The sequence below is a fragment of the Babylonia areolata genome, chromosome 4, assembly GCF_041734735.1.
Source record: "Babylonia areolata isolate BAREFJ2019XMU chromosome 4, ASM4173473v1, whole genome shotgun sequence".
In the NCBI taxonomy this organism is placed as follows: domain Eukaryota; kingdom Metazoa; phylum Mollusca; class Gastropoda; order Neogastropoda; family Buccinidae; genus Babylonia; species Babylonia areolata.
This window is the reverse complement of record NC_134879.1, coordinates 23,842,771-23,854,630: the sequence shown is the minus strand read 5'-3', so window position 1 is coordinate 23,854,630 and position 11,860 is coordinate 23,842,771. Positions and strand designations below refer to the sequence as shown.

General features: G+C 38.9%; 1 protein-coding gene across 1 annotated transcript in view; it reads left to right on the top strand.

Moving 5' to 3' along the window:
* Positions 1-11,860, top strand: part of LOC143280967 (dual E2 ubiquitin-conjugating enzyme/E3 ubiquitin-protein ligase BIRC6-like) — an 84,532-nt gene that overhangs the window by 1,128 nt on the left and 71,544 nt on the right. Inside the window, exons 2-9 of the mRNA XM_076585809.1 lie at positions 3,459-3,640; positions 4,375-4,512; positions 5,240-5,511; positions 5,880-6,008; positions 7,542-7,615; positions 8,204-8,253; positions 9,553-9,648; positions 9,996-10,126. Of these exons, the coding sequence (XP_076441924.1) occupies positions 3,459-3,640; positions 4,375-4,512; positions 5,240-5,511; positions 5,880-6,008; positions 7,542-7,615; positions 8,204-8,253; positions 9,553-9,648; positions 9,996-10,126 (1,072 nt within the window). The remainder of the gene's footprint in view (positions 1-3,458; positions 3,641-4,374; positions 4,513-5,239; positions 5,512-5,879; positions 6,009-7,541; positions 7,616-8,203; positions 8,254-9,552; positions 9,649-9,995; positions 10,127-11,860) is intronic.

Sequence of the window (11,860 nt, the reverse complement as noted above, 5' to 3'; positions counted from 1 at the left end):
TCAGCAGTGTGATGCACAGCCCATCAGTTTGCTCGCCTATAAGAATTACAATGCCACAATAGCCAGGTGGTTAAAGCGTTGGACTTTCAATCTGAGGGTCCGTGTTTGAATCTTATTATTGGCGCCTGATGGGTAAAGGGTGGAGGTTTTTCCGATCTCCCAGGTCAACATATGTGCAGACCTGCTTGTGCCTGAACCCCCATCGTGTGTATATGCACGCAGAAAATCAAATACGCACGTTGAAGCTCCTGTAGTCAATGTCAGTGTTCTGTGGGTTATGGAGACACAAAAATACCCAGCATAATAATAATAATAATAATAATAATAATTCAAAACTTTTCTATGGCGCGATATCCAGTACTAATGCTGCTCAAAGCGCTTTGCATCATCGAGCCAGATAAGAACATAACATAATAAGTTACAACAGCTCAATGCATTCAAAGAATGAATAAAAAAGCATGATCCACCAAACAATAAAAATATCAAGTGAATAATGCTTAGATTAAAAAGAAATACATTCCTTAAAAACACACATTTTTTAGACACACACATACATGCGTGCACACACTCACACACACATGCACGCGCGCGCACGCACCAAGACACATTAAATATATCAACTGCACTAAAACAGGATTACATGAGTAAAAATATCTCTAGCATAAAGGTCCATGTTGCGAACAGACTTTGGACTATCCATCGTGCTGAGTACATAAATGTTTGCGGAAAAGGTGCGTTTTCAGATCTGACTTGAAGGTCTGGAGATCAGGAGCATTTCTGAGGGACGATGGCAAAGAATTCCAAATTTGGGGTACTTGAGCCCTAAAAGACCTTTTCCCTGCACATTTTAAATTAGTTCTTGGGACAGTTCAGAACTGGATCTTAGCGTTCTACATGGTTCATACATTTCCAGCACAGAGGAGAGATACGGGAGGGGAGAGGTTCATCAAAATGTTGGAAGCCAAGAGTCACTAGTTTATAGTGGATGTGGGACTCAATAGGAAGCCAGTGTAACTGATGCAAAAGAGGTGTGACATGATCAGATTTCTTTTTCGCTAGGACGAGTCGTGCAGCATTGTTCTGTACTTTCTGTAGTCTAATAAGAGAGGAAGATGGTAAACCTGCTAAGGTAGAATTGCAGTAATCTAGTCTGGACAGGACAAAAGAGGAAACCAACTGAGCCATGTTTTTCTCCGTAAAGTATGGTTGGACTGAGGCTAGTCTGCGAAGATGAAAATTGCATGAGCGACACAGGGATGAAATGTGGTCAGCCATGGTCAAGATCTGATGTACACCTAGGTATTCAGCTGACGGGCGCAATAGCCGAATGGTTAAAGCGTTGGACTTTCAAACTGAGGGTCCTGGGTTCGAATCTTGGTGACGGCGCCTGGTGGGTAAAGGGTGGAGATTTTTCCGAACTCCCAGGTCAACATGTGTGCAGACCTGCTAGTGCCTGAACCCCCTTTGTGTGTACACGCAAGCAAAAGATCAAATCGCACGTTCAAGATCCTTTAATCCATGTCAGTGTTCGGTGGGTTATGGAAACAAGTAAATACCCCCGAAAGCAGAGTATGGCTGCCTACATGGTGGGGTAAAAACGGTCATACACGTAAAAGCCCACTCGTGTACATACGAGTGAACGTGGGAGTTGCAGCCCACGAATGCAGAAGAAGAAGAAGAAGAAGAAGAGGTATTCAGCTGATGTTCGAAATGTAACTATAGAAGTGCCGAGAGTGACTGGGCCCTTTTTTTTAATTTCATTGAGATGAGCTCGGTCTCCTACAGTTAAGAGGTCGATTTTATTTTGTTAAGTTTTAGCTTGTTTCTGTCCATCCACATCTTTACATCAGCCACACAGGCTTCCGCCTCATTAACCACACATCAACTACGACAGAATCGTCAGTAAGTCGATGTTGGTTGTGTAACAGAAAGAAGAGAGAAGAAGAAAGAAGTTGACAGAGTAATTTTTTTTACTACTGGAATTTGAAAATGAAAGTAAGGAAATTGGAAAGACTTTTTACTAATTCTAGTTTCTTATACCCTCCAGAATCCTTGCAACCATGATAACTTTCTGTTTGGCATGGTGAAAATACCTCGACTTTTGTCTTTTCTCTGTATTTTATTTTGACAATACTGTTGATAATGAACAACTATATTTTTCTTGTTATGGAAGTATATTTTAACTACAAATAGTACAATTCAAGCAAGTTTCACATGAACAGTGAACTATTTGCAGTTAATTACATTGAATTTGGTCACTGGTGACTTACTAGTTTTGTAAAACTAGCCTTTGATTGTATGATTTCAATTCTCTTGTAATGACTGACGGAGCCACAGCTGAACTATAGGAAGAGGTGCTCTGCAAAATATGTGACTGCAAGAGAGTTGAGTGGAGAATATTTGGACAAAATCTTAACATGTGAGCATATTTCAGTTATAAAAAGAAAAGTAGAATGTGACACATCACATTCCAGAGATTTCTGCCCAGTGCCATTTGTCATTACACATACATGTGCAAGTGCATGTTGTATTTAATTTATAGAACCACAGAATAATGAATTCAGACAAATTGTCAGACATTAAAGGATTTTCACGACTCAATTCAAAAGACCTGGTATTGGAAGAGACAGCTGTCTGGAAAACCACTTTGTGTCTGTCTCTGCCTCTGACATGTTGCTGCCTGTCATTGGTTTAACAACATAATAGTCAATGCTGGTTACGGCTGTTTTGCTGTAAACTGACACTTGAAGATGAACTCATACTGCATCACCAACTATACACATACTGACATAGGGAAGGGGTCATAGCCCCATTGACTAGTCAGCTTGGTTTTCAGTTAGTTTTCATTACCTTAAATGTTATTTTGATTGCCTCATGGGTGACATCAGTACATGTGTAGTCTCATCAACTGCATGCAATCTCATGTATACTGCTTAAAATTTTCCTTTTTTTGCAGCATGGTCAGTATGTGAATGCACTGCATTGCCTCCTGACCATTGATAAGATATGTGGGGAAAGGTTTGGTCATAAAATAATGTGGTAGTTGAAGATCCTTTGGACAATCCAGTGACAAAATCTTACACAAATTAACATGTTTACAAAACATCCAAAACCATAGAATGCTGATACACACTTCTGAACAAGAAAATATTTTGGAAGTTAAGCAAACAGGCATAGGCTGACAAGCCGAAAGAGGACACATTGGGTTAATATGCATGTTTTGTATTGTCAGTGTTTCATTAGACTTAAATAAATATATTGGCATGAAATTTTGAAACTTTTAGATGTAATAGAAATAGAATTTCTTGATTATAATTTATATCTGCATTCTCATTCTGTTACTTTGATTTTTTTCTTGTGACATTTTGAATATTTTCTTTGAAAAACAAAAACTAAAGCAACCTGATTTAAATTAAATGCATGTGAATTAAGATGATGTTGTTTTTGTTCCTTTTCAGGTCAGAAATGTGAAGCATTGCAGTGTATATACCTGGCAGAGAAGGATCGCTGCATTTTCAGTGACAGCCATGCAGTGTCAGTGCGTCGTGATTTGCGTGGCATTCTGTTGTTGGACACTGCCTTGCAAACGCCCATCAGCAGACCTGAAGATGTCATCAAGTTGGAAATACCACTGGCAGAGGTGAAACATTTTATTGTTTTGTTTGTTTATTTGGTCTTTTAAATGAATCCATTCTGCAGTTTCTTAGGAATTACTGTCCTTGCGCTTTATCATTTTGCACAAATGAACATGTTTAAAAAAACAAAACTAAAAGTAAAACAAAAAGGGAAAAACTTTTAATTCATTTATTTTTTTTATATTATTCATTGTGGAATCACATTTTTTTAGTTCTAATGAGTGAGCAGCGAGAATAGTAAATAGTATTGTTACTATCGCGCATTAAGAATGTAGTCATTTGTCAATGAAAGCTTCACCTGTTGTTTTCAGTGAAGCATGCAAACACTGAAATAGTATAATGTACATGTCTTACCTGAAGGTATATGGCAGTTGCTTCCCTTTCCCGGGAATGAAAAGTCTGGTTGAAAGGTTTAAGTTGATTAGTTATCCACCAGGAAAATATTCATTCATTGTTATGATTTTTCTGGGAAATACATGTATTATGTGGCTATCCTCTGAAGTCACTCATGTTGTGCTATGAGGTGATATGGGTGGTTTCTGTGGGTGCATGCAACATGATTTTATTTCTCTAGGGAAGGAAAAATGTTAAGTATAGATTGCCAGTATGAATCTGTGAACCTTTAGAATTGCCACTACTGTGCTATAAATGAATTAAAGACATTTGTGTGAATTACTTTAATTCATATTTATTCATAGTTGTACAATTTATGGATTGTATGGATTGTTGTTGATTACAGGCTCTGCAGTTGACAAAGGCTTTGCGCAGCGCTCGGTTTGAAGGAGGCTGTGATAATCTGGCAGAAGTGATTGAAGAACTGGAGCGTGGCATTGAAACTGCACGTAAAGACACTGAGGGAAGCCACAAAACAGCAAAGGTGATAGTTTAAAAGTGAAATCTGTTTGAGCTATCTCCATGTCTGATGCCATTCGTGAATTTCATCATACGTGGAAATAATGCTAGTCTAAATCATTCTCATGATTTTCATCCAGTTAATTCTGAGATGTAAACATACCAGCAAAACTGTAAAAGACACAATGTTTAGCCTAGCCAAAAGAGATTGTTTATTTCCATTTGATGTATGTCAGGAGTGTTAGGGAGTTTTTAGCACTGAGGCATCAAGTTCAGTAAATGCTATCAAAATTTGCATATTAAGCATGGATTTCCCCCTTGTTAAACAGTATTGTCAAGAGATTAAAAAAAACCCAAAACCACCCAACAAAAAAACAACACACACTGTAAATTATTGTTCAAAACGAACTTAATGAAAAAATGCATTAAATTGTTGCTGTTGACAAGAGCAGAAAGCAGTTAAGAAGGCTAGTATGAAGGGTGAGAAAATTTGAAATCCAAACATTTAATTCGAGATTAAACTGAGCCTTGAGGTTTTGTGAATGGAAGGAAGTTGTATATAATAAATGTCAGAATATTTGGATAGCCTGCTCTCTTGAATTGACTGCGCAGTATTGAAAAAGATACCCAATTTATGCTTGTTTGTGGATTTATGTGGTTCCATTTGAATGTGTATCTTCTACAAAAAAGAAGAGACCTTCTCCTTGATTACTGTGCATAATGAATTGATTTTTTGTTTCTGTTTTCATTAGTGGGCAACAGTATGTCTCCAGTTGCAACACAGTGCTCTGAAGTCTGTGTGCACCTCCTTAGTGGCAGAGATGAAGAAAAACAGTCAGCAGCCTCCCTCAGGCTCCCAACAAGGACCTGGATTGCCTATTGCCTCAGCCATCTCAGATCGTTTGGCCCACTTGCTGCCTTCCTCTATTGTGGAAGCAGGGCCAGGGATCATTGATAAAGCTCTCATGTACAGTGAAGCAGCGCGAAGGCAGACATTTTCCAAGTGGCCTCACATGGGATATAAGTGAGTATATAATATCTGTTTCACCTGTTTTTTTGTGCACTGAAAAAAGACGTTATTGTAAATTTGAAATGATAACTTTAACTTGATAATCTTGATTTTCTCTAAGCTGTTACTGCTGCTTGATTTATTGTCGCCCATACCATCATATTTACAAATGAACACAGATAATCTGACTCTCAGTGATTGAAGAAACTTTGCGTGATTTTGAGTTGGTGTGATTATTTGAGCTGTCACTGGTTGATCATGGTTAGAGTGTTTATGATTTATATCATAGACCATCTAGAATGCCATGGGAGGATGAGGGGCTGTATATGTGTGAATCAGTGCATGGACACACTTTTTGAATTCAAATGAAGTTCTGATTGCAGGTGGGCATTACCTGAACCAATGGCCCAGGCAGGATTTTACCATCAGCCCAATGCACCAAGTGATGATAGAGCCATGTGTTTTACCTGTAATGTCTGTCTGGTCTGCTGGGAACCCACAGATGAACCTTGGTAAGGTCAAATGCCTTCAACTTAAAATGAAACAGAGAAGACTGTAGACAGCTGTTATAAGTTACTGTCTCTCTTGGTCTTCTAATTTCTTCCAAGATCATGTTACTGCATGTGCTTTGTAAACATATCTTTCCTTATTTTTTTCTTCCTCATAATTGTTCCAGTTATGTAAATTATCAGCACTTTGTGATACTGGATTAACTTGTCTGGTATTAGCGAAAAGATGAACATTTTACAGCATACTGACTTCAGCAGTATATAAATGTAACAGTTATGCACATATGTATTAACGCTAGGATGTGAGTCACATTTCAACTGAATATTAAGGCCAAAAATATGTAACTTACTTTTTAGATTTGATAAAGAGGGTATCCAAATATTAAATCTTAATGAGCACATCATTCTATCCTGCTATCAATTTTTTTCATTTTAGTTTTTTTGCTGCCCCACCATCTGCACCATTTCAATCAATGGCATTACTCCCACGCTGCTCATTCCGAGTCCCCCCCCTACACATCCATACCCGGGTTCATCTGTCGCTGTCCCAGAGTCGGCAGTCTGCAGGGAACCATAGATGTTAGATTACCTGGAGGCCACACACCAGAGGAGACCCTGCACTGCTGCTGAGTCACATCGGTGGTGTTCAGTAGTGCCTGATCTAACATACTAAGGACACTACCTACTAAGCCCCATCTGACAACAATAATGGTGTAGTTGCAGAACCAGACTGAGTGTCCCCCCAGAGTGGAGACTGCATTACATCCCACCAATAACAGCCCCCCATGAATCTGTAGACACTGAAGACCTTGACAGGACTTGCACCAAACATGGAATAGGAGGGGTATTGAAACTGACGTCACCATGAGAGGCCATGTAATTTTGGACTTTTTTTTTATAGTGATGATGGAGGAGGAGGAGAAGGATGGTGGTGATGATCATGCTGCTGCTGCTGTGGAGGTCCATTTAGGTTTGGGATTACATGACAAGGCTGTACTCTAAGCTTCCTGTCATACTGATATCCCGGTGTTAACCAGGCCTGAGAGATATAGACAATTGCAATGTTGGTCAGGAAATTAGAGCAACACACCCAAAGATGTGGATGATACTTGACTGTGTGGTCCCAGTTTTCTCATTTTAGCCTACAGCACAATCAACTCTGGGTAGGTGCTGGCCATGGACTGAAAAACCCACCTGGGATTTGAACCTGCATCGTCCCAGCTGTCAGTTCACGACGCTAACCACTTCGCCATTGAAACTGGTCTGCTATCAGTTTTACAACAGTTTTTTTACAACAGGTTTTGTTTTAATCAGTTTTCAAATGACATACTTTTAGTGCTATTTCAATGTATCACATTAACTTGTTAATGCTCCATTACTGCTACTGTTGATTATGCTATTATATCAACATACCAATGCCTGTTGCTACATCATGCTTTTTTGTGATGCATTATGTTGATATGCAAATGCTTCCCAACTACTTAAATTGAACTGAAAATGAATAATATGTTTGATTAAAAAACATTTTTTATTCAGGTCAGAGCATGAGCGTCACTCGCCAAACTGTCCATATATTAAAGGAGACTACACCCAGAATGTACCCTTGTCAGGTGAATTTTCAAAATTTTGATTATTTTTTTTATTATTATGTATGACTTATGATATTCTGCATAATGATTTCTTAGAGCTTTGGGGTGTATGTTGATCTCCTTTGTTTGTGTAGTTCCTTTTTTTCTTTTTTTTTCTTCTAAATTTGTATGGGATTAACCAGAGAATGTACCATGTTACTGTTAAGGGAGAAAAAAAAAATTAAAGAGGATTTTTTTTGGTCTGAGGAAGACTAAATGTCATCAGAATGTTACCATCTCAGAGACATACAGCAGGCATTGTTGATAAATGCCTACCATTAAATATTAACACAGAATGTGCATATATAGCTTATACATAGAGTATGATAGACCAGGACAGTCAAATTGTTGAGTACAGTACAATGTTTTCCTTGTTGCTTGTTTTTTGGGTTTTGTTTTGTTTGTTCATGCTCCAGACAAGACAATAAATGCACACACACACACACACACACACACACACACACACACACACACATTCTATATATAAAAGTCTGATATGCATTGATATGTTTCTTACCTATGTAATACCTGTGTGATGTTAAAAATGATTTTTGATTTTTTTTTTTTTAGTGACATATGCCACTCACCCTGCTCAACTTCATGGAGATGCACAAGACAAGGTCAGTTTTTCCTCTGTCTCCCAAACATTATAGATGTAAATTTAACTACACATACTTAACTGTGACCCACTAGTGCACACACATCACACATGGAGGCCACACTGACCACATGCACAGCGCACAGTCACACATTCCCACTGATGATACTTCCTCAGAAGTGGAAAACCTCGATGCGGAGGATCCCACTTCACAACAGACCCAACCTTTGTCTTTCAAAGAAGCAATGGACCTCCTTGCTTCCGATGCACCTGACCGGGTGCAGCCAATTCATAACAGGCATGTCTCAAAAAGGCGTGGCTATGGGGCTGTTAGGCATCCAACCGCCACCCATTGGCCCTCAGCAGGCCCTTACCCAGTCACCCGTAGTGGTTGATGCCCAGCAACATGTGTTGGAGCGCACTAGCGGCCAACCCACCCAGGATGTCCCCACCGACTCCTATAACTTTCATGATATTGAGCTCATCATATGAGTCCAGCCTGATCCTTGATTATTTCTGCTTTTGGTTTATGCCTTAAAACAAATTAACTCTGCTTTTGAAAATACAAGACAAACTCCAAGAACAGCTTCTCCTTTTTACTTTAATTCCCCTTCTCTGTGCTTAGCTTCTGTTTTTCTTTCTCTGATCTGTTATGACTTTGTCCTGAAGAATGAGTTCTAGGAGTTATTATTTTTTCTTTGAAGCTTTCCTTGCTGACATGGATGGGTGGGATGTGTAGGGATTTTCCATTGCACTTATTGTGATCAGCTGAAAACAACAACAATAACACATTTTTTTACATTGCTATCAGTAGTATCATATCTCATCTTTGTCGTCAATCATGATTATTTCATCTTTTTTCTTATCATTTTATTATTCATAATAACATAAACAAGTACTAAGTTTTGTGGTTGATTACGTGACCTTTATTAAAGCTTTTGATGTGATTTCTCCTTCACCTCAGTGCTGTGATGAGTGATATAGATCTTCAGTATTGGATGACTTTATGAAAGATGCGGTGATAGCCTCCTTTCTTGAGAGGATTGCGCTGTGCTTGACACAGTAATTGTCATAAGAAAGTATAACAGATGGTATTCTGGGCATGCTGAATTGGAACAGGCACCACTACCACCACGAAAGTGAATTGGATGGAATGCCAGGGTTTCCATGAGTGTTCCATCTTATTGTAACCTACCATTGATAGTTTCCTATGCATTGCAGACCTGCAAAGGCAGACTGGGGCTGAGTTGTATTTGGGAGAATTTTAAATGTCATGCTGTTTCCAAAAATAACAGTGTTTTTTTTTTGTTTTTTTTTCCAGGTTGCTTGCATAAGTACAACATCCAATGAAGACTTCGTTGCTACAGCTACTAGAGATGGAAACATTGTGGTGTGGGACATCAGTCATCTTCTGAAGGTCAGTTTGATTATAATTGTGTTAAGTTCAAATTTAATTTTTCAGAAACGTCTTTTATTATACATATGTGATTTTATGATCTTTGACATTCAAAATTTGAGTGAATTTGTGAAAACTGGTCATTTTACAAAAAGCACATTAGCTTGTGTTGCTATTGCACTGATAATTTAGGTTCTGGAAAACTATCCTCTGTGTGTTTGTGTTTGTAGGAGAGGAACGTTGGGAATTTGAAAGTCAGTGTATGTGGTTGTTTTTGTTAGTATATTAATGTGTGATATTTTGGAATGGTTCATGATTATCTGGTAACAATATGAAGCATTTAATATGAATATTATTGTTTCCCACAGAAACGATGCACTTTCAACCTTGACTTGAGCGATGCCATTGTGGCTTTGAAGACTGGTCTACAAATTGAAAGATCCAAACAGTCCTTGAAGGGGAAGACTGCTCAGACTGCAAACCAAGACCATGTTGACAGGTGAGAATAAGCAAAGTCTTTGCACTTATAGGGTAAGTAAAGGTAATTGCGAACAGCGTGCAATTGTGAACGATTTGTATACCGCACCACTTCGAAGTGTTCTTAACGGTTGCCTTTCACAATTTCATGTCTGCTTCGACCTTTTTCTAATACCTTAATGAATATCCATTTCCAAGAACCAGTCAAACATCAGCTATTTCTGCCTATTTCCGCATTTTTTCTTCTCTTTGTGCACCACTGCCGACCAAGGTTACAATCATGCTCTCAAAATCCTAAAATCAAAGGAAGCAAGTTGAACTTTGACACAGATTAAAATGATTGATTTGATTGGATATGTTGAATATGCATTACCAGTGCTGGGAGCATTTAAGAAGGCATATTGGTAATAGGTCTGAATGTTGGTTTTGACAGGAATCTGCAAAATAGTGTCATTTGCAGTTAGACCATAGAATATCTTGACATGAGTCTATTTGTCATAGAATATCTTGATGTGAGTCTGTTTGTCGAACTGTGCTGCACAGTTACTGGGCACTCTCAGAAGGGTGTGTTTGTGCCTCCTCGAGGAGGAGTTTATATTATACTCCATGTTTGGTGATACATATACTTACCCTGTCAAACTTGAATGACCGCCCGTCCGTCCCCGCGTCTCTGCCGTGGTTCTCGTGGGGCATTTTTCTTGATGGCCATGGAATGATTCAGCGCTTGAAGCTTTTAGAGGCGTTTGATTGCCTAAGAGCGGACCGGGCAAGATGGGTCATCTTTTCACTGTTAGCCACGTGAAATTTGGTCAAGCAGAGCAAACCAATAGGCCTAGTTTGCATTAGTTTGACATGGTAAGTATATGTATCACCAAACATGGAGTAAAATACAAACTCCTCCTTTTGTGTGCGGTGTGGGGTGTGTGTGTTTAAACGCCTGTTTGTGTGTTTGTGCGCATGCGTGATCAAAACCAGCAAGACAACAGTCTGGTGCGATGTTCCAGTAATATGTTATGTCTAAAGAGTTAAAAGGCTGCTTCTGTTTTAATTGTCAGCATGTACCCAAAGCCATCGTTTGCAGTTAGATTTGCCCGTTTCAAACCTGCTATTTCAAACGTCGACAAAACTTTGAAAAGAATGAGCAGACAAATTTTTCCTGGTGCAACCAGTCGGAGTAAGCCTTCACAAAAAAAAAAAAATTATGTTTGACTACCGTACAACATGTAATATTTACAGTACACATGTTGAACTGGTCGCTTTGACTGGACTGTTCACAATTAGGCATACCTACCCTGTTCATTCTGTTCTTGAATGCAAGTAATCATGTATATAAATCAGATTGATTTGGACAGTTATATTTTAGGGGAAGGGGTTGAGGGGCATGAACAAAATGAGTCTGTATGATGAATACCGAGTTCTACTGGTTTTTGAGCATGCGCTTGTGTGTTAGTGCGAATGTGTTGGGGAGGGGGTTATCAGTCATGATAAACTTTAATATGGATAATTTTGACCTCCGGATTTAGAGTTTTCCAACCTTAACCCCTAGGCTGCCTACATGTCAGCGCAACTGTGTACACTTCACTGCCACAATGATGAGATAACTTGTCAGTGAATATTCTAACTTTTCTCTGGTTTGTATTGAGTTCATTGACAAAACTACTGGTAGCTTTAGTGTGGGGAATCATTCTAGATTCTATTGATAGCCAGAAACCCCATCTACGTCATGAGACAGTCAATTGAGCAATTTGGTTGGGTT